This window comes from Myotis lucifugus, unplaced genomic scaffold, assembly GCF_000147115.1.
Source record: "Myotis lucifugus unplaced genomic scaffold, Myoluc2.0 scaffold_412, whole genome shotgun sequence".
NCBI classification, from domain to species: domain Eukaryota; kingdom Metazoa; phylum Chordata; class Mammalia; order Chiroptera; family Vespertilionidae; genus Myotis; species Myotis lucifugus.
The window spans coordinates 433,408-456,151 of record NW_005871460.1 but is presented as its reverse complement, the minus strand read 5'-3'; the positions used below and the strand labels follow the sequence as shown (position 1 = coordinate 456,151).

General features: G+C 43.9%; 1 protein-coding gene and 1 pseudogene across 1 annotated transcript; one reads left to right on the top strand and one right to left on the bottom strand.

The window, feature by feature from the left end:
* Window positions 1-2,003: 2,003 nt before the first annotated feature.
* LOC111823166 (zinc finger protein 660-like) lies at window positions 2,004-14,996 on the bottom strand. Its single transcript, XM_023743763.1, has 2 exons — window positions 14,947-14,996; window positions 2,004-4,217 (listed from the first exon to the last, which is right to left on the bottom strand). The coding sequence occupies exons 1-2, from the start codon at window positions 14,978-14,980 to the stop codon at window positions 2,647-2,649; spliced, it is 1,605 nt and encodes a 534-aa protein (XP_023599531.1). The 5' UTR covers window positions 14,981-14,996; the 3' UTR covers window positions 2,004-2,646.
* LOC102441158 lies at window positions 6,121-7,351 on the top strand (annotated as a pseudogene).
* Window positions 14,997-22,744: the final 7,748 nt, after the last annotated feature.

Genomic DNA, 22,744 nt, shown 5'->3' with positions numbered 1-22,744 from the left:
TCTTTTATTTTGCACTCTATTTTTGATTAAATTATTATTTCAATCTTTAATTTCTCCATCTTTCTTTTGATGCCAGCGCAACAATGGCTCTGATGAGAACTTCTGAGAAACTTCAGGAGCCACAAAACATCTTGATTATAATCAACTAGAGGCCTGGTGCACAAAAATTTGTACACTGGGGGGAGGGGGAGAGGGGGGAGTCCCCCAGCCCGGCCTGTGCCCACTCGCAGTCTGGGACCCCTCGGGAGATAATGACCTGCTGGCTTAGGCCTGCTCCCGGGTGGCAGAGGGCAGGCCCAATCCTAGGTGCAGCCCCTGTTCGGGCTCAGAGCAGGGCCGATTGTGGAGTTGGGGCACCACCCGGTCATGCACAGAGCAGGGCGGATTGGGAGGTTTTGATGCCACCCTCAGTCACGCTCAGGGTAGGGCTGATTGGGGGGTTGGGGCACCGCCCCCTATCACACTCAAGGCAGGGTCGATGGGGAGGTTGCTGCGCCACCCCCTGTCACGCACAGAGCAGGGCCCATCAGGGGGTTGGGGCACTGCCCCCTGTCACGCACAGAGCAGGGCCGATAGGGGAGTTAGGGCACCGCCCCCTGTCACACACACAGCAGGGCGGATCAGGGGGTTGGGGCACCACCACTGTCACACTCAGGGAAGGGCCGATGGGGAGGTTGTGGCTCTACCCTGTCACACAGAGCAGGACCTGCGTGTGGGGTGGGGTTGGGGTGCCACACCCTGTCACACACAGAGCCGCAGGCGATCGGGGGGTTTGGGGCACTGCCCCCTGTCATGCTCATCCGGTGCCAGGAGGCCTCGCGGCTCTGCTGATCCCAGTGCTGGGAGGCATATTACCCTTTTACTATATAGGATAGAGGCCTGGGGGCCGGCTGGTTTGCCCTGAAGGGTGTCCTGGATCAGGGTGGGGTCTCCACTGGGGTGCCTGGCCAGTCTGGGTGAGGGGCTGAGGGCTGCTTTCAGGCTGGCAATTGACTGAAGCTCCCAACCACTCCTTTCTTTTTTTTTTCTTTTTATTCTGGGCCAGCTTTAGCTCTGGCTCTAGCTCTGAGGCTTCAGCTGCTATAATCGAAACAATGTATAACTCTAGCTCTGAGATCCCGGCTGGCTGAAAGCTGGTTTCTGGGGTTTTGTTTAGCTTCTATATCTGTTACAAAGTTTCTTAGAGTTGTAGCTCAGAGGCCGGCAAGTCAGGCGGGGATCGTTGGAGTCTGCAGTCCCTGGATCAGGCGAGCCTCATGTTCGCTTCCAGCTGCCTGGCCGCTGGCCGCCATCTTGGCTGACAGTTAATTTGCATAAGGATATGCTGATTAGCCAATGGGAAGGGTAGCGGTTCTACGCTAATTACCATGTTTCTCTTTTATTAGTGTAGATGACAATGGCTGCTCCACAGAAGATACACATCCCTGGATACCCTCAGATCTGTGTACAAACAGCTCTTGTGGTCTTTTCCTCAAAATAATTCCTGGATGCACAGTTAGGTGAGGACTATTCCATCTAAAGGGGTGCAGTCTCATCCAATCACAATCAGGTCAACGTTTCTGTAGTGAAAGGGTTTTCCCTGAATGCCATTGTCCTCAAACCAGTGACCATCACCCATGATATTGTAGGCATTAGGGCACAGGGCCTCCTGCAGGACCTGGGCAAGAGATTCACCTCACACGGACTGGCATTGCTTGCAAACAGGAGAAAAAATTCATGCTCCCAGACACACTTGAGGTTGTCTCAGCTACGCCCTCTTTGGATTGATCTCTATGTCTCAACGCACCCATCTTCACATGAGAAGTAGAGTATCCCAGTGTTTCCTAGGAAAATATGGGCAGCAGAGTAAATTTGCAAAAAACTGATGAGCTAATTTCTGAACCATATGTTCCCCCAAGGGAAAAATGTTTGAGACCCCATAAAAGTGTTTCACCTCAACATGCTTGGAAAGCCCTGATCTTATAAACTAACAGACAGAGTAAATAGAACACCCCAGATTAAAGAAGTCTTAAGAAAAAGCCTTCATTATTTTACAAACCAGAGACATGAGACTGGCAGTTCTTCCATTGATGACGTAAGCACGCAATAAACTCATCATTAGCATCTACAGAAAGTGTGTCCCTGAAAATGGCAGGCCCTCTGCAACATTATGTTTACTGGGGCCAACAGTAATGAGTCCTATGTGGCAACACAAGACAGGGAAACAAATAAGAACCAAGGGCTCAGGTATTCCTCATTTTCGTTGACAAATCAGACAACAGACATAGCTTCCCTGGCACAGGAGGATGGTGATTGCTGCCATCTGTAGAGACCTTATAGGTGGTTCAGGTGAAATACCTTCAGCAACAGAAATATGCAGTGACATAGATCTGGCAGGACATCTCTGTATGTTAGAACGTGCAACATAATTACAGTGTTCCAACATAAAAACACACACATAGAACGGCAAAAACACTTATGGGAACTTTACAAAAGATACGTGATTAAATGTATAGGATATAATTCAGAAAAATGAGGATGAACAAATTTTCTTGTACTATTGTTAAGTTCAAACTAAGAAACTACATTTCCTACACATCTAAGAAATTTCTCACATTTGTACTCTAGTGGAGAGCAAATTTAGAAATCTGGCTGAGATACCTCATATTAATTGCACTCATAAGGGCTTTCTCCATTGTGAACTCTCTGATGATATTGGAGACCACTTCTACCTTTATAAGATTTCCCACATTCACTGCATTTATAAGGCTTTTCTCCTGTATGAACTCTCTGATGATGACGAAGTGCTGTGCTCCGTGCAAAAGATTTTCCACATTCACTGCATTTATAAGGCTTTTCTCCAGTGTGAGTACGCTGATGATAATAAAGGTCACTACTACTGGTAAAAGATTTTCCACATTCACTGCATTTATAAGGCTTTTCTCCCGTATGAACTCTCTGATGTATATGAACTTCAGCCTTAGCGATAAAAGATTTTCCACATTCACTGCATTGATAAGGCTTTTCTCCAGAGTGACCTCTCTGATGATATAGGAGACCACTGCTACATGTAAAAGATTTTCCACATTCACTACATTTATAAGGCTTTTCTCCAGTGTGAACTCTCTGATGACTACGAAGCTGGGTGTTAGTGGCAAAAGATTTTCTACATTCACTGCATTGATAAGGCCTCTCTCCAGTGTGCACTCTCTGATGACAACAAAGATTAGTCCTAGTGGTGTAAGCTTTCCCACATTCACTGCATTTATAAGGCTTTTCTCCTGTATGAACTCTCTGATGATAATGAAGGGTATGGCTCTGTGCAAAAGATTTCCCACATTCACTGCATTTATAAGGCTTTTCTCCTGTATGAACTCTCTGATGATAACGAAGGGCATCACTCCATGCAAAAGATTTTCCACATTCACTGCATTTATAAGGCTTTTCTCCGGTATGAACTCTCTGATGATAACGAAGGGCATTTCTCCATGCAAAAGATTTCTCACATTCACTGCATTTATAAGGCTTTTCTCCGGTATGAACTCTCTGATGATAACGAAGGGCATTGCTCCGTGTAAAAGATTTCCCACATTCACTGCATTTATAAGGCTTTTCTCCAGTGTGACCTCTCTGTTGATAATGAAAGCTAGAAAATTTGGTGAAATAAATTCCATATTCAGAGCACACACAACACCCACTTCCAAGATGGACACCTTTTTCCTGAATAAACGTGTGGGTGCAACTAATGTCTCTCTTACATTCTTTTCTACTGTAATATTTTTTTCTCCTTTGAAACGTCATCCCACACATGGAAATTGCAGTTGGACTGTCCCTGGTCTGAATAGCCTTTAGGTGGAGATGTCCTGACCCGGTAAGAACACCCTGCCCAACCTCCCCGCAGGTGAAATGATTCTGGGACACATTGAAATTGCAGCTGTTTGCAAGTGAGATCCTCTCCACACCTCTAATGTAAGTCTTCTCTGTATCATGCTGCTGCTGAAATTTTGCACAGAAATAAAATCGTTTATCACATGACCCACACCTCAATAGTATCTGTCTGTGTTGTGTTCCCTGCAGCTCCATCACGTGGAAAATGTTTCCCAAGACTAGTCGACAACCCTCACAGGGGTGGCTCTTCCGGGATGACAAGGCTAACTTGGGATTCCTTGCCTGTGACAATCTTACAGAAACCTGCTGTTCAGTCGTTGCCTCCATAATTTCTGCTCCACAGCAGCAACCTGTTCAAAAGGAAACGTAGGTAAAGTGCATGTTGACCTGATAAAAACATAATATCTTCACCACAATTGTTTATGTCACAACTGGACATGATTCCATACAATGATTTTCAAGATAAGTAAGTTAGCTACTCAGGAAATGGCTGTTATATATAACATGGCCCAAAAGGTCACTGAATGATCAAAATCTCACCAAGTGAGAACAGAAGCATAGGCTGGCACAAAAAGAAGAGAGGCTGTGTCTGCTTGTTATTACTCCACAAATGGCTTCCTTTAGGACCTTTCATGCTGGCAAAATGAGTCTGTGTAAAATAAATTCAATGTGCTCAAACCCATAAAATATCAATCATAGGAAAGTATGTGATGTTCAGCATCAATATAATACATTTGCACTCTAAAGCTCTGCAGGTATGCAACAACACTGGAGTGCAGTAAAGCCGAGATGTGTGATAGAGGTAGAAGTGCAAAGTTTAAAGAGGTTCAGGTTATCCATGGGCTGGGAATCCAAGTAGAATGATCACTATTAAAACTGAGTCATAGGCAAAGTTTCAACCTTAAGCAAGAACAAGTAAAATTGGGTGAGGAGTGGGCAATGGTAACAAAACATTTCTTTTGTTGAACAAAATGGCTTCCTAGTTATGAATGTAACAAACCCCAGGCATGAAAACCGCCCTCAGAGTCCTTCACCAAGGCAAGACTGCCTCTGGGTCTACCCTGTCATTGATAAAGTCATGTTTCTCCTGTGATGCACAAAAGATTTTGCCTCTTAAATCCAAGTTGAGCCACAGCATGAGATAAATGATGCAAATCTTAAAAGAAAAACTAAAATGAGGTATGGTCAGCACTGTCGTAGAACAACAAACCACAAATGAGATCACAGGCAAAAGACCTATGAAAACGACAACAGCAAGATGGCAGAATCACAGACAGAGAATCTTTCCCTATCCGAGAGTAAGTAGACAGCTATCCATGAAAAAAAATCCCACAGGGAATGGGGACAAGAGTACCATGAAGACAAACAGTAATACAGAATACCAAGTCAGGACAACTGCATAGAAAGGATGACAGGAAACTGGGTGAGCAAACACATTTGAAGATATCTAAGTTCAAAAAAAAAAAACAGTTAGCCGAAACCGGTTTGGCTCAGTGCATAGAGCGTCAGCCTGCAGACTGCAAGGTCCCAGATTCGATTCCGGTCAAGGGCATGTACCTGGGTTGCGGGCACATCCCCAGTGGGAGATGTGCAGGAGGCAGCTGATTGATGTTTCTCTCTCATCGATGTTTCTAACTCTCTATCCCTCTCCCTTCCTCTCTATAAAAAAAATAAATAAATATATGAAAAATAAACGGTTAATAACTAACTAACTAAGGAAATAAATAAATAAAGGAAGGAACGAAGCAAGTGTCAGCCTTAGCTGGTTTGCTCAGTGGATAGAGTGTCAGCCTGCGGACTGAAAGGTCCAAGGTTCTATTCCACTCAAGGGCACATGCCCAGTTTTTTGTGGGTTCAGTCCCTGTAGAGGGCATGCAGGAGGGAGCTGATCAGTGACACGTTGTCATCATTAATGTTTCTCTCTCTCTCGCCCCCTTTCCTCTCAGAAATAAATACATGTATTTTTTTTAAAAAGAGGGTCAGCCCTAGCCAGTTGGGCTCCGTGGATAGAGCATCTGCTTGTGAACTGAAGGGTCCCAGGTTCGATTCATGTCAAGGGCACATGACCGGTTTGCAGGCTCGGTTCCAGCTGGGGGGGCATGCACAAGGCAGCCAATTGATGATTCTCTCTCATCACTGATGTTTCTATCTCTCTCCCTCTTTCTTGCTGTCTGAAATTAATAAAAATATATTGTAAATAAAAATTAAAAAGAGAGATACGTTCCTTAGATCACTCCTTTCTGCCGGTGAACGCCGCGGAGTAAGCGTCGTTGGAATTTCCCCTGTTGCAGTCATCATGTCTAAGTCTGAGTCTCCCAAAGAGCCGGAGCAGCTACGGAAGCTCTTTATCGGAGGTTTGAGCTTTGAAACAACCGATGAGAGTCCGAGGAGCCATTTTGAGCAATGGGGAATGCTCACGGACCGTGTGGTGATGAGAGATCCAAACACCAATCGCTCCAGAGGCTTTGGGTTTGTCACCTATGCCACTGAGGAGGAGGCGGATGCAGCCATGAACGCAGGGCCACACAAGGTGGACGGAAGAGTGATGGAACCAAAGAGCGCTGTCTCGAGAGAAGATTCTCAAAGACCTGGTGCCCACTTAACTGTGAAAAAGATTTTTGTCGGTGGTATCAAATAAGACACTGAAGAACATCCTCTAAGAGATTATTTTGAACAGTATGGGAAAATAGAAGTGATTGAAATCATGACTGACCGAGGCAGTGGCAAAAAGAGAGGCTTTGCTTTTGTAACCTTTGACGACCATGACTCTGTAGACAAGATTGTCATTCAGAAATACCATACTGTAAATGGCCACAACTGTGAAGTAAGGAAAGCTCTATCTAAGCAAGAGATGGCTAGTGCTTCGTCCAGCCAAAGAGGTCGAAGTGGTTCTGGAAACTTCAGAGGTGATCATGGAGGTGGTTTTGGTGGAAACGACAACTTTGGTCCTGGAGGAAACTTCCGTGGTTGAGGTGGTTTTGCATGGCGGGGAGTGGCAGCTATGACAGCTATAACAACGGAGGAGGCGGAGGCGGCTTTGGCGGTGGTAGTGGAAGCAATTTTGGAGGTGGTGGAAGCTACAATGATTTTGGTCATTACAACCATCAATCTTCAAATGTTGGGCCTATGAAAGGAGGAAACTTTGGAGGCAGAAGCTCTGACCCCTATGGTGGTGGAGGTCAATACTTTGCCAAACCACGAAACCAAGGAGGCTATGGCGGTTCCAGCAGCAGCAGTAGCTATGGCAGTGGCAGAAGGTTTTAATTACTGCCAGGAAACAAAGCTTAGCAGGAGAAGAGAGCCAGAGAAGTGACAGGGAAGCTACAGGTTACAACAGATTTGTGAACTCAGCCAAGCACAGTGGTGGCAGGGCCTAGCTGCTACAAAGAAGACATGTGTTAGACAATACTCCTGTGAATGGGCAAAAAAACTCGAGGACTGCATTTGTGACTAATTGTATAACAGGTTATTTTAGTGTCTGTTCTATGGAAAGTGTCAAGCATTCCAACCAAGGGTTTTAATGTAAATTTTTTTTTTTTTTGCACCCTTGCTGTTGATTGCTAAATGTAATGGTCTGATCCTGACGCTGAATAAATGTAACTTTTAATAAAATAAATAAATAAATAAATAAATAAAAATAAAGGGTCAGCGATACCACTATCAGCCATGATACTTCTGTTCTCATTGATCCCAGTGGCCTGTTCTCAAAGAAAACCAGAAATTTTTGTTTCCAAAAACCACACAACGCCCTGGCCAGTGTGTTACAGTTGGTTGGAGCAGCATCCTGTGTATTGAAGGGTCGAGGGTTCTATTCCCGGTTAGGGCACATATCAATCACAATGTGCGTTCCATACCCGGTTTTCATCTGTGCAGATGGCAGCCAATTGATGTTTCTCCCTCATCTCTCTCCCCCCATTTCCCTTCTTCTCTCTGTAAAAGGAATACTAAAGAAAGACATAAGAATTTCAGGGTAGCCAAAAACAAGAGATCTCAAAAAGCCTATAGGCAAAGTAAATAACAAGACAATGTACCAAAGCTTATGTATAACATTCAGAAAATGTAGCCCTAACTGGTTTGGTTCAGTGGATAGAGCATTGGCTTGAGGACTGATGGATCCCAGGTTCAATTCCGGTCAAGGGCGTGTACCGTGGTGGCGGGCACATCCCCAGTAGGGAGTGCGCAGGAGGCAGCTCAATCAATGTTTCTCTATCATCAATGTTTCTCTCTATCCCTTTCCCTCCCTTCCTTTGTGTAAAAAAATCAATAAAATATATTTTAAAAAAGAAAATGTAATTCTAAGGAGAAATTTTAAGAGAGATAAATGCCTACATTGTCACAAAAGATCTCAAAGAACCTAACATGGCACCTCAGGAAACTAGAAACACAACAGGAATGTAAACCAAAGGTTTCAAAGGAAAGAAACCATAAATATTAGAACAAACATAAATAAAAGAGAGACAAGACAAAAGAAAGGAATACCTAAAAGGTATATTTAAAAAAAAGATATAAAAATGTGCAAGCTGTTAGCTACACTAAAGCAAAAACAAACATAAACCAAGCCTCAAATAAGTAAAAAAAATAAATAAATAAAAGATAAGACATTACACCTGTCACTATGAACCACAATGCATCATAAGAAATGTTGATGTTAGATGACATGACCCTTCATAGAGAAATTTACCAAGATCCCACTATGAGCTCCTGAAATTAATAAACAAGGTCTGAATCCGGTCCAGGTGGCTCAGTTTTTCAGAGTGTGGCCCTGATGCCCCAAGGTTGTGGGTTTGATCCCCCATCAGGGCACATGTAGGGGACAACCAATGAATGCACAGATGGGTACAACAGCACATCAATGCCTCACTCTCTTTGTTTCAATCTCTCCCTTTCTGTCTCTAAAATCAATAAATAAATGCTGCCCGGTATGTCTCACTGATTGAGCATTGACTCAAGAACTAGGACGGGGGGGGGGGGGGACCCCTGGCATGGGTGCCAAACATGGCACGCCAGTAACTTTTGCTGGCACGCAAAACCCTCTCTTATAATCTTCCATTTAAAATTTTTGTGAACATTTGAATGACTTAAATGTTAAATAACAAGGAACTGGCAAGACACCTGAAGTTATGTTTGGTTACATAAAGGCTTTTGAAAAGAAACTGGAAGTTTTAAAAAGGGATGTGGATGGTGAGAGATTTAGATATTTCCCAAACCTCAAGAGGCACATCAAAGGCCTCCCAAAAGATGACAGAACGGACTGTCAAAGCCTTCAAAAGCTGTTTTTAAACATCATCGAGTCAACTGTTGAGCAGTTCCTCTCAAGATTTGCGAAATTCAGAGAACTGGAAGAAACAGCAAAATTCATGAGGTTTCCAGACAGCTTGAAACTGGAGGAACTAAACTTACAAATGTTTTCATGGATAGACATGGCTGACTTTGAAATGCAGTTGATTGAATTTCAGAGTACATCAATTTGGAAGCAGAAATTTATTGACCTTAGAGTTGACTTGGAAAACATTGAAAAAAAGCAATTAGAGACAGGAGTACCAGAGAGAAGTGTCGAAAACGAACTATTGCCCTGACTGGTTTGGTTCGAGAGAAACCAAGATAGCGGCATAGGTAAACACCGGAAATTGCTGCCTCCAACAACAACTTCAAAAATACAACTAAAAGACAGAACGGACATCATCCAGAACCACATCCATCATCCAGAGTGGAAATTCTACAACTAGAAGAAAAGAGAAAAGCACACTGAGACTCAGAGGAGCTACAAAAGTAAAGTGCAGAGGTACGGAGGCTGCGGCAGGAGCGGAAAGGGGCTGGCAACTGAGGACACGGCTGTCTTTTTTAATCTGGAGGGAGTCACAAGCTCCCGACTGCTCTGAACTCCAGTTCTGGGAAGTCTCTGGGGACCCAGGGCTCATACAGGGAGAAACTGGACAGTCTGGCAGCAGAACTCGGAACTTGAGGGCGGCTTTCCCTCAGAGGTACTGGAAGCAATTACCGGGACACTGAGACTCTCGGCCCCTTAGGGCAGGGCTGAGAATCAGCCATAGCTGCTTGCTCCCCCGTTGCTTCCGAGACCCCGCCCCATCCAGGCTGTGGCAAAGGCTTTTGCATATGAATGCCCGGGCCCTTTGCAACCTGAAAATTACCTAACAAATTGCAGCTGGGACAGACAGACCCAGAACTTCCAAGAGAAGGCCCAAGGCCCCACAGCAGCTTGCATTGCTTCACAGCTGGGCCTCATCTGGGAACCCCCAAATCCCAAAAAAGGAAGGGGAATCTGCATATCTCTTCGTAGCTCCTGCTGGGTAACCTCAAGAAGAGGCTTAATTAGCACCTCCTTAGACCCAAGAGCCAGAGTACCCAGTGGTCAGAGTGGGACCATCCAGATTACAACTCCTCAGATTCATAAGGAACACACTCAGGGGGCAGACTCAGTGAGCACCAAAGCCCCACTGAAGCAAGTCTTGCCCCAGAAGGGTGTCCTCAGCACAGTTCTCCCACTGCAAACACAGCTGATTCTCACTGCCAATTGGCCTGGATTTCAATTCCTCCCAGTGAAACCTAAAACAATCAAGGCATAACTACAACAAGACTGTGCACAAAGCCCACAAGGGGGTGCACCAAGAGTGTCCACCTCAGGTAACTGGGGAGGCTGAGCCACTGGGCCCTGTAGGACACCTAGCACACAAAACCACTCTACCAACACAGGGAAGCAGGCAAAATGCGAAGACAAAGAAACAGGTCACAAATGACAGAAATGGAGGACAGCAAACGACTGGATATAGAGTTCAAAACCACATTTCTAAGGTTTTTCAAGAATTTTCTGGAAACTGCCTATAAATTTAGTGAGAACCTGGAGGATATGAAAAAAGACCAACTAGAAATTAAGCATACACTGACTGAAATAAAGAATAATATATAGCTGAAACCGGTTTGGCTCAGTGGATAGAGCGTCAACCTGCGGACTGAAAGGTCCCAGGTTCGATTCCGGTCAAGGGCATGTACCTGGGTTGCGGGCACATCCCCAGTAGGAGATGTGCAGGAGGCAGCTGATCGATGTTTCTCTCTCATCGATGTTTCTAACTCTCTATCTCTCTCCCTTCCTCTCTGTAAAAAATCAATAAAATATATTAAAAAAAAATTAGGGTTGGCATGCAGAAGAATTTTGAGTCAGAGATTTTGCTGGTTTTGGCACGCACTCACAAAAAGATAGCCCACCCCTGAACTAGGAGATCACAATTGGATTCTTGGTTAGGACACCTGCACTGGTTTTGAGCTCAGTCACCAGTGGAGGGTCGTGCAGGAGCCAGCTGATCAATGACTCTCTCTCATCATTGATGTTTTTATCTCTCTCTCCTCTTCCTCTAAGAAATAAAAAAATACATATATTTGCACATCAAATCGATGTACATAGTCTCATGTGGTCCTTCCGTAAAATCTAGAACGCCAGGATTGCTTCTTTTCTTTTAGCCTATTCTGAGTAACTGCAGTGCTTTCTTCGGGAAATGACAGGGCAAAGCTATTTTTCTTTTGGCTGTATTGGTGCACTAAATCTTTATTCTAAAGAAATAAATAGCCGAAACCGGTTTGGCTCAGTGGATAGAGCGTCGGCCTGCGGACTGAAAGGTCCTAGGTTCGATTCCGGTCAAGGGCATGTACCTGGGTTGCGGGCACTTCCCCAGTGGGGGATGTGCAGGAGGCAGCTGATCGATGTTTCTCTCTCATCGATGTTTCTAACTCTCTATCTCTCTCTCCCTTCCTCTCTGTAAAAAATCAATAAAATATATTTTTTAAAAAAAAAGAAAGAAAGAAAGAAATAGCCGAAACCTGTTTGGCTCAGTGGATAGAGCGTCGGCCTGAGGACTGAAGGGTCCCGGGTTCGATTCTGGTCAAGGGCATGTACCTGGGTTGCGGACACATCCCCGGTGGGGGATGTGCAGGAGGCAGCTGATCGATGTTTCTCTTTCATCCATGTTTCTAACTCCCTATCCCTCTCCCTTCCTCTCTGTAAAAAATCAATAAAATATATTTTAAAAAATAAATAAATAAATAAATGGAAACTTTTCTCTAATTTTTTCTAAATGAAAATTTTCATTTACACCAATATTAAAATCTTGATGAGAAAAATAAAAAAAATAATAATAATTTAAAGAATAAATAAATATACCTAGCCAATGTGCTTCACTGATGACAGTACTGCCTTGTAAACTTGAGGGGTAAGGTTTGATTCCCAGTCAAAGGTAGATACCTGGGTTGCAGGTCCGATCCCCACTCACAGTAGAGGCAACATGTGGGATGCAGCCAATCGATGTTTCTCTTTCTCTCTCTCTGTCTCCCACTCTCTCTCTCTAAAAAAACAATCAGTGGAAAAAATATCCTCACTATTCGGGTGAAGATAAAAGAAGAATAAAGAATTAAAATCAGAAAAGTTACAGGATGCAAAATAAACATGCAACCATTAGTTCCATTTCTACAATCTAATAATAAATTCTTTGATGGAAAAATGAAGAATGTAATCAAATTTACTGAGGAATCAAAAACAGCCCTAATCGGTTTGACTCAGTGGCTAGAGCGTCGGTCTGCAGACTAATTGTCCCAGGTTCAATTCCGGTCAAGGGCATGTACCTTGGTTGCGGGCACATCCCCAGTAGGGAGTGTGCAGAAGGCAGCTGATTGATGTTTCTCTCTCATCAATGTTTCTAACTCTCTATCCCTCTCCCTTCCTCTCTGTAAAAGATCAATAAAATATATATTTTTTTAAATAAAATAAATAAAAAAGAATCAAAAACAATAAAACCCAAAGGAATAAATTCAACCAAAATGTGAAATATCTGTACAGGGACTACTATAAGACAGTGATGAAAGGAATGAAAGAAAACCCAAATCAGTTGAAAGACAACCTGTGTTCATGGATCAGAAAATGAAATATGGTGGAGATAGCTATAGTACACAAGGCAAACTACAGATTATATGCAATCCCAATAACTCCAATGGTATTTTACAAAGAAAAGAACAGAAAATCTGGAAATGGGATCAAAAGACCTCCATTAACAAAAGCAATATTTTTTTTAAAAAAATATATTTTATTGATTTTTACAGAGAGGAAGGGAGAGGGATAGAATTTGAAACATCGATGAGAGAGAAACATCGATCAGCTGCCTCCCGCACATCTCCTACTGGGGATGTGCCCGCAACCCAGGTACATGCCCTTGACCGGAATCGATCCTGGGACCTTTCAGTCCGCAGGCCGACGCTCTATCCACTGAGCCAAACCAGTTTCGGCCAAAAGCAATCTTTTTAAAAAAATATATTTTATTGATTTTTTACAGAGAGTAAGGGAAAGGGAGAGTTAGAAACATCCATAGGAGAGAAACATCCATGAGCTGCCTCCTGCACACTCCAAAATGGGTATGTGCACGCAACCAAGGTACATGCCCTTGACAAGAATCAAACCTATGCCCCTTGAATCCACCGGCCGAGCCTCTATCCACTGAACAAAACGGGCTAGGGCAGTGGTCGGCAAACTGCGGCTCTCGAGCCATATGAGGCTCTTTGGCCCCTTGAGTGTGGCTCTTCCACAAAATACTGGCTTCTGTGCATGGGCCATGAAGTTTCAATTGCACCGTACATGTGCACCCGCATGTGGTATTTTGTGTAAGAGCCACACTCAAGGGGCCAAAGAGCCGCATGTGGCTCCCGAGCCGCAGTTTGCCGACCACTGGGCTAGGATAGCAAAAGATATCTTGAGCAAGAAGAAAGCTGGTGGCATCACACTCCCTGACTTCAATTTATTACAAAGAGAAAGCAAGCAAACAGTGTGTTGCTGGAGAAACACAGACACATATCAACAGAACAGAACAGCAAACAAACAAACAAACAAACAAAAACTCAGGCACATACTTTTAAGTAATCTTTGACAAAGCTGCAAGCCACAGAAGAAGGGAAAGATAGTTTCTTCTACGAAAGGTGCTGGTATAAACAGACATTCACGTGTAAAACAACAAAACTGGACAGCTCTGATAAAATCTAAGCCAACTGTATGACAGAATTAAATGTCAGCGCTAAAACTTAAAACTCTTCAGGACAATATAGAGAAAAAGTTCTAGAGGTTTGTTTTGAACAGGATTTTCTGAATGTGACACCAACCACCGCACAAAATAGAAAACATAAACAGTCCACACTGCAACAAATAAAGAAAATAGCATCTTCACTGAAGAACAGCAATAAACAACATGAAATGAAAGGCAATCTAGAGAACAGAAGAAAATACTTGCAAACCATATGAAGGAATCTCTTGGAGATATTGTGGATTTGGCTATGATCAGCACAATAAAGCGAATATTGCGATATAGACAGAAATTCACACAAAGAGTTGCAGTTCCCTGGGAATAATGAAGGTATGTTAATACTATACTGCAGGCTAATAACAATGCAATGACTCTGCCTCAAAAGCAAAGTCCATATAACTTCATTAACAAGATTTAATTGCTAAGCACTAGTACCAAGCATCTGAGCTTGCTAGCAACATGGGGGCACTAGACCTGCTGAACCCAGGGTTGCCAAAAACAAAACATGGATTTTGTAGAAAAGCAGGTGTGGGGAGCCATATCTGCAAAGCACAATTAAGCACGAGAAAAAATATGTATTCCTGTATGTCGAAAGCAATTAATATATAAAATATACAAGGTATTCCAAAGATTATTCAACCAAAAGATACAGTTAATAAACAGGATAAGGATTTAGAGGCAATTCTTCAAGAAATACATACAAATGACCAACAGGAATATAGAAAATGCTTTTTCCTCAGTGATCAAGGTAGAATCCCTTAGGCTTCCAGCAACACTACCAACCACAAGTCCTTCTCTGTGAATTTAGTGCAGCGGGGAGTATTGGGACTTCAGGAATAGAAGGGAGCAGTGGAAACAGACCAACCCTCCCCAGGACAGCAACTACCCAGGAATCTGGAAAATCAAGCAGTTCCACAGTCTACATGGGAGGACAGAGCACACCCTGGGGGATGAGGTCTGGGAAACCTCAAAGCCAAGTCCAGGTCACAGGTGACAGTGAGGGTCTTACCCAGCGAGGATATAAGTTCAAAGTTCTCCAGCATCACGTTCAGGTACAGCTGTCTCTGACCCTCATCAAGGAGGCTCCATTCCTCCCTGGAGAAGTACAGGGCAATGTCCTCAAAGGTCACGCCAACCTGTCACAATGGAGACAATTTTAAGCAGACCTGCCTTTCTGAGGACCATTAATCCTACTCCTTACACACCTTCCCCCCCTCAACCTCCTCCAGGGCACCCAGTTAGTGTGGACACCAGGCCCTAATGCCAGTGCAGGCTGCTCTCTCATCACAGTCCCATTACTCACTGCATAGCCCTCAGCAGAGCAGCTGGGATGGCAGGGAAGGACTGAGGGAGGGGAGGGTAGAGGGCAATGCCATTTAAGGTCTGGGCGATGCCTGCAGGGCCCCAGCCTTCCTCCCAGGCAACACCACTGCAGTCTCCTAGATCCTGCCGCCAAGACAAAGCCAAGCGTCGGTTTATGCTTCACCGTTAAGTCCCCACAGGAGGTCCCGGGACCATCAGCTCACACTTCCTCCAGATGTGCACACCACTGGGTATGTTCATCCCCTTCCCATGTTCAGACCCCAGGTTCACTCCCTCAGCTCTGCCCTCTTCCTGCTCCAATGCCACTAGATCTCGCTGGACTCACCCATGAACTTGGCATATGGCGTGTAGAGAGCTTGTAGTCCAGCCGGATCCAGGACCACCCCAGGCCCCAGATGGACCCACAGCCGGGAAAGCCCCGCATGAGTCTCTGCTGTCCTCCCTGCAACCTCCGATCTTTCCGTCAATACTCACAGCTACATCCTCAGGGACCTTCAGATGCAAGTCACCCCCGTCCTCTCTGCCCTGCACTTGCTGTGTCCTCAGAAGCCACAACACTCCTCTCTCCCCTCCGCCTTCCTCACGGGCCTCCACGCGGGACTGAGCTGCAGGACGGGACAGGCGCCCTCCCCAGGCTGTGGTGTCTGTGTGAGGAGGCGGTGAGGGCCTGGGGGACTGAACTCACCTCAGCCCGTCTCCTCAGCGGGGGCGCCGCCATTGCCCTCTGTGGGCTGAGCCGGGCGGGAGTAGAAGCCGCTGCAGGAATGGCGGTCCCTGTCCCGGCCCTGGCGTCGGTTCGGGCAGTGACTCCGAGCTTCAATCCCAAGCCTGAGCTGTGAGCACCCCTTGAGGCTCCGATCATTGGCTGTGAGGCGGGGAGCACCACTCTCCGGCCTTCTCCACGGGACTGTGAGACCAGGAAATCCTAAGCGACTGAGACAGAGGCTTGAAAAGACAAAACTTCCCCACGAGGACCATAGTCCCGCCCTTCAGAAGCGGCCAAAGGGAAATGCCTTCTCTGAGCCCCCATTGGCTCTTCCTGTTGGCATTCCATGCGTGGCCTTGTGGGTAATGTAGTTTTCCCCCTCCAAATCCAGGATCGGGTATTTCACAGTTGAACAAAGGACTGGATTTAGGGGCAAAGAGCCCCAAATACAACAAGTATACTAAGGGTCCTCTAGCGGCTTCAGGGGAGGGGATGTCTGGGGCAAGTTTTTTTTCAGGCACCTGCGTGGCAGGTTTTGCATATCTTTCTTAAGGACCTGCTCTTTCTGAATGGCAAGGCACTGTTTGTTCATTCATGATTTTGGCATGTGTCTCCTTCAGCTCATTTGTAGCAGGGGGAGGTGCCTCAAGTCTCTAAATTGATCTAACCTGCCTCCATTGAATCCATTATACAAAGTTCATGTCACAAAACAGACACTCATATTTAAGACCATCTGCTTCTGATGCCACCGGAAGTGTCAGCTCTGCCTGGGCTGCAGTGTGGATAAGATGGCCAAGAGACATGTGAAAAATGCTCAAAGTGACTAATCATCAGAGAGATGCAAATTAAAGCAACAATTAGTTATCACCTCACCACTGTCAGAATGGCTTCCATTAGCAAATAAACAAAGCATAAGTGCTGGGGAGGATGTGGAATAAAGGGAACCCAGATCACTGCTGGTGGGAATGCAAACTGCTACAGCCATTATGGAAATCAGTTTGGAGTTTTTGCAAAATATTTGGTAAGGAACTGCCATTTTATCCAGTGATTTTACTTCTAGGAATATATCCTAAGAAACCTGAAACAATCAAGTAGACAGTATGCACCCCTCTGTTCATAGAAGCACAATTTACAATAGGAAAGGTCTGGAAACTGCCTAGGTACCCATCAGTAGATGAGTGGATAAAAAACTGGTATATTTACACCATGGAATGCTATGCAGCAGTAAAAAAAAAAATAATAATAATCTCTTACCCTGTCACACAGTATGGAGGGACCTGGAGAGCGTCAAGCTAGGTGAAATCAGTCAGTCAGAGAAGACAGTATCACTTGATTGCACTCACATTTGGAATATAATGAACAAAACACTGATGGAGTGGATTCAGAGACATGGAAGCATGGAAATTACTGCAGAATCTCAGAGGAAAGTTGGGGAAGGCAAAAAGAAACATCCTCAGGTAAGGATTAAAAACATGCACACACACAATGAAAACAAATTCACCTGGGCCTTGAGCATCTTCTTCTGTTGTCTGAAAGCAAGGGGAAAGCTCTAGCTTGCTGGGTTCTGGGTCTGCTCTACATTTGTGTTTATAAATCTGTCTTCCATCACTTGAGTCCCTGGAAATGCTGACACCTCTCCATGTAACCTTTTCCTGCTTCCCATGAGTCAATTGCTTTTGGTGATGTAAGAAATGTCCAAATTGTGGAGAATTTTTCTCTTTATTTGACTCAAGTCGGAGACATTTGCCAGGAAGGAAAGGAACAACAGATTGAGGAATGCTCGGGAGAACGGCAGTTTTGCATCTTTTTTATACATTAGCCTCAAAGGAGAAGACATAAGGGGGTTACATGACATTCACTGGTGATAAATTAGGGGGGAGAGGTAAGGAGGAAAATCTCTTAGACTGGATAAACAGTAAAAAAAATAGACACACAATTATTTTTACGTCTATCGATTAGTTAACAGGTAATATTTAACACAAGAGCAATAATAATTGGGGCTCTGCATTGGCCTGTGGACTGAGGGGTCCCAGGTCCGATTCCGGTCAAGGGCATGTACCTGGGTTGCGGGCACGTCCCCAGTGGGAGGTGTGGAGGCAGCTGATCAATGTTTCTTTCTCATCGATGTTTCTAACTATCTCTCTCCCTTCCTCTCTGTAAAAAACCAATAAAATATTTTTTTAAAAAATAAAAATAAATAAATAAAAATAATTGGGGCTCTGTGATTTTCTGTGTTGGGAGATTGTGCTTAGGAGTCTGTGAAACGGAAATGTCCCTGAAAATCCAAAGGTATGTCATCCCAGATGCAAAAAGACAATGGACAGGTTCAATAAGGTAAAAATTATCCTTTACAAAAATAAACAAAACAACAACAACAAAAATAAACAAAACAAACAAACAAAAAAACCCCAACAGGCTACTACATAAATAACCAGGTGACTAGCTTTTACTTGGAAAGTTTTCACTTGAAAACATCCTATATGGTTTACTTTTAGCCTCTGAGTTTGCAAGATTGGCTATGCCATCCCAGGCCCCCTGAGCTTGCTAGATTTACTGTGTGCCACCATATTTGTCCATACTGGGGAGTTAGAGCCTGTGATTGAGGAGGAAATTCAATGAGTGGTTTTTTCACTCTGGGAACTATTGTTATGTCCTCCTGAACAAATGCCCCAAGTATTGCTGGTGTCCCTTTATTTGGTCTCCTAGAAGGAGTCACTCTTTTTTTTTTTTAAATTAAATCTTTATTGTTCAGGTTATTACATTTTTTTCCCCACATAACTCCCCTCCTCCCAGTTCCCGCCCCACCCTCCGCCCCCACACCCACCCACTGTCCTCATCCATAGGTGCACGATTTTTGTCCAGTCTCTTCCCGCATCTCCCACTCCCCTTTCCCCTCCCCCAAGAATAGTCAGTCCATTCCCTTTCTATGTCCCTGATTCTATTATAATCACCAGTTCATTCTGTTCATCAGATTATTTATTCACTTGATTCTTAGATTCGCTTGTTGATAGATGCATGTTTGTTGTTCATAATTTGTATCTTTACCTTTTTCTTCTTCTTCCTCTTCTTAAAAGATACCTTTCAGCATTTCGTATAATACTAGTTTAGTGGTGATGAACTCCTTTAGTTTTTCCTTATCTGTGAAGCTCTTTATCTGACCTTCAATTCTGAATGATAGCTTTGCTGGATAAAGTAATCTTGGTTGTAGGTTCTTGGTATTCATCACTTTGAATATTTCTTGCCATTCCCTTCTGGCCTGCAAAGTTTCTGTTGAGAAATCAGCTGACAGTCGTATGGGTATTCCCTTGTAGGTAATTGAGTCTCTTTCTCTTGCTGCTTTTAAGATTCTCTCTTTGTCTTTTGCTCTTGGCATTTTAATTATGATGTGTCTTGGTGTGGTCCTCTTTGGATTCCTTTTGTTTGGGGTTCTCTGCGCTTCTTGGACTAGTCTTCCTCCATGGGCAAAAATGTTTGAGACCACATAAAAGTTTTTGACTTCATCATGCTTGGAGAGCCCACATCTCCTTATAAACTAATCAACACAGTAAATAGAACACCTAAGATAAAAGACGTCTTAGGAAAAAGCCTTCATTATTTTGCAAAGAAAGAAACCTGAGTCTGGCAGTTCTCCCATTGATGATTTATAGGCGCTCAATAAACTCATTATTAGCATCTAGGGAAAGTGTGTCCCTGAAATGGCAGTTTATTATGTTTATTGGAACCAACAGTAATCAGTTCTATGTGGCAACTCATGACAGGGAACCAAATAAGAACTAAGGGCTCAGGTATTCCTAATTTTCTTCAACAAATTAGACAACAGACTTAGCTTCCCTCGGCACAGGAGGATTAATGAAAGGGTGAGGACTACACCCTCCATCTTACCCTGGATCCTCCATTTTTGGACAGCCATGTGCTTGGTAAGGCTTCTTCCCGGAAGCCCAAGCCTCTTCTAGCCACACCCAGGATTACTTTAAACTAACCAATGACAATCAAGGGAAGTGCGCGCCCTAGATATGACCACATCCTGTGTAACCAGACACCGACTTGCACCTGGCCAATCGGCAGGGCCCAAAGTCCCCTTTCCTCCCCTTACTCCACCCCCCTATAAAACTCCTCTTCCCACCGGGCTAGGCCTCTCTTTGCCACTTGCTGCTGAGTCGGTAAGGAGGGTAGGGGAGCCAAACCCGGGTTTGAAATAAAGACTCTTTTGCTTTTGTATCAGACACGATTGGCTCCCTGGTTGGTCTCTTGGGGATCCTGAAATCTGGGCATAACATGGTGATTGATGCCATCTGTAGAGACCTTATAGGTGGTTCAGGTGAAATGCCTTCAGCAACAGAAATATGCAGTGACATAGATATGGCAGGACATCTCTGTATGTTAGAACGTGCAACATAATTACAGTGTTCCAACATAAAAACACACAAACACAACAGCCAAAACACTTATGTGAACTTTACATAATATAGGTAATTAAATGCGTGAGATACATTTTAGAAAAATGAGGGTTCAGAAATTTTCTTGTACTATTGTTAAGTCCTAACTAACAAACTACATTTCCTACACATCTAAGAAATTTCTCACATTTGCAATCTTATGTGGAGAGCAAATTTAGAAATTTGGCTGAGAGATTCCTCACATTAATTGCACTCATAATGGCTTTCTCCAGTGTGAACTCTCTGATTATACCAGAGACCATTGCTACTTGTGAAATACTTTCCACATTCAGTGCATTTATAAGAGTTTTCTCCTGTATGAACTCTCTGATGTTGATGAAGGATGGTCTTACAAAAGACAAGGGAACTGGAAGTAGCCAGGAAAGGTCTATATTTACAAAATAAAGAGAAGGAAGCCCTTCATTCTGATGGAAAAGAAGACAGCCCAGAGGGATGGAAATACTATAAGGGAGGATGGCCTTAGGAATCACTATAGTAACCAATTTGAAGGGGAATATTGACCAATGAGAGGGGATATCAGGACACAGGAACTGCAGCCTTTATAAGCCATGTGGAAAAAGAACTCAGTGGGACCCTTTCTCTGTGGGACTCTTCCCTCTCCCCACGTGTGAGTCTGTATCTATTCTTCAATAAATTTCCATCTTTGCTATACAAAAAAAAAGAAAAAAGACATACACATTCATACTGAAAGATGACCTATGTAATATACAGCCCCAACACTTTAAAACCACATAAAATATTATAAATAACAAATAATGATGGATGGGTATGCATATGTGCAGTGAATCTTTAAAATTCATAATTCTGTAAGAACCTTGTACTATTTAAAAATTAGGACCAAGTTGGCCTGGTATGACTTACGATACAAGCATCAACCTATGAAAGAGGAGATCAGGGTTTGTTTTCTATTTTGGGTAGAAGCCTGAGGTGTGGGTTTGATCCCCAGTGGGGGGTATTCAGGAGGCTGCTGATCAATGATTCTCTCTCATCATTAATGTTTCTTTCACTCTCTCCCTCTCTGAAATCAGTAAAAATCTACTTTTTAAAATTCAGACCAAAAAACACAATGAAGTATACCCCCCAATTGGAACGTGTCATAAAGCTTTAAAACTAAGTAATGTAGCAGAGGAGTTGAAAAAAGAAAATCTAAAACCTGCTAGGGCTAGAAATAATTTCTAAATGAAACTAACCTCCAGAACAATGAAACTGGAAAGATGATCATAGGAATGGTCTGACACTCTCCACAGAATTCTGACATGGGGCCCTACCTGGTTTGGCTCAGTGCCGTGGTGGGCAAACCAAGGCTCATGAGCCACATGCAGCTCTTTGGCCCCTTGAGTGTGGGTTTTCCACAAAATACCGCCATACTCAAGGGGCCAAAGAGCAACATGTGGCTCATGAGCTGCGGTTTGCTGAGCAGCAAGTTTGCCGGCCACTGTCTCAGTGGATAGAGCATCTGCCTGGGGACTGAAGGATCCTGGGTTTGATTTGGGCCAAGGGCACACACCTGTATTCTGGGCTGCATCCCCAGTAGGGGGAGTGCAGGGCACAACCCATGCATGATTCTCTCTCATCATTGATGTGTATTTCTCTCATTTCCTCTCTGAACTCAATTAAAAACAAGTAATACATAAAAAAATAAAAAATCAATAGAAAAAATATCCTCAGGTATTAAAACACATTATGCCAATACAAAAATGAATTTCCTAAATCAGAAAGGCACAAAATGAGTGTAATTCTAACATCCATATTGGTTATCCCATTGTGTTTATGTTAAAGAAAATTGCCAGAACTCATAAAACATTAGGCAGAACATATGATCAGGGGTACTAAGAAAGATACAGACACAGCAAATTTACATCTGAGAAAAGACTCACCACAAATTTCTAGAAAAAATACAATCAAACAGTGAGGTAGCATGACAAACTTACAAAATAAAATCTACTTAAATAAAAACAATGGGTGGTGTTCCTCACATACAAACAGCGACAGAGTGGAAGGAAGTCGGTCCTACAGGGGTTGTCTTGGCAACAGCTGCGCCCTCCCCCAAGCTGTTTCCTGGAGCTGTTTCCTGTAAGGGCGGAGTTTGAGGCAGGAACCCACCCTGGAAGCTTGGAGGCAGATCTTTCTAAAGTGTGCAGCACCAGCAGGGGGTGAACCTGAGTGAGGCAGCTAAAAGGATTAGAAAAGACAGACAAGAGAATGAAAGCTGGCCTGACTGGTTTGGCTCAGTGGATAGAGCGTCGGCCTGCGGATGCAAGGGTCCCAGGTTTGATTCATGGTCAGGGGCATGTACCTTGGTTGCTGGCACATCCCCAGTA

Bases quoted from the DNA above. Each gene is read 5' to 3' on its own strand.
- LOC111823166 (XM_023743763.1), bottom strand. From the start codon at position 14,980: ATGCTGGAGAACTTTGAACTTATATCCTCGCTGG. The intron at 4,218-14,946 runs GTAAGACCCTCA...CCTTTTGAACAG, and splicing joins TGAACTTATATCCTCGCTGG to GTTGCTGCTGTGGAGCAGAA.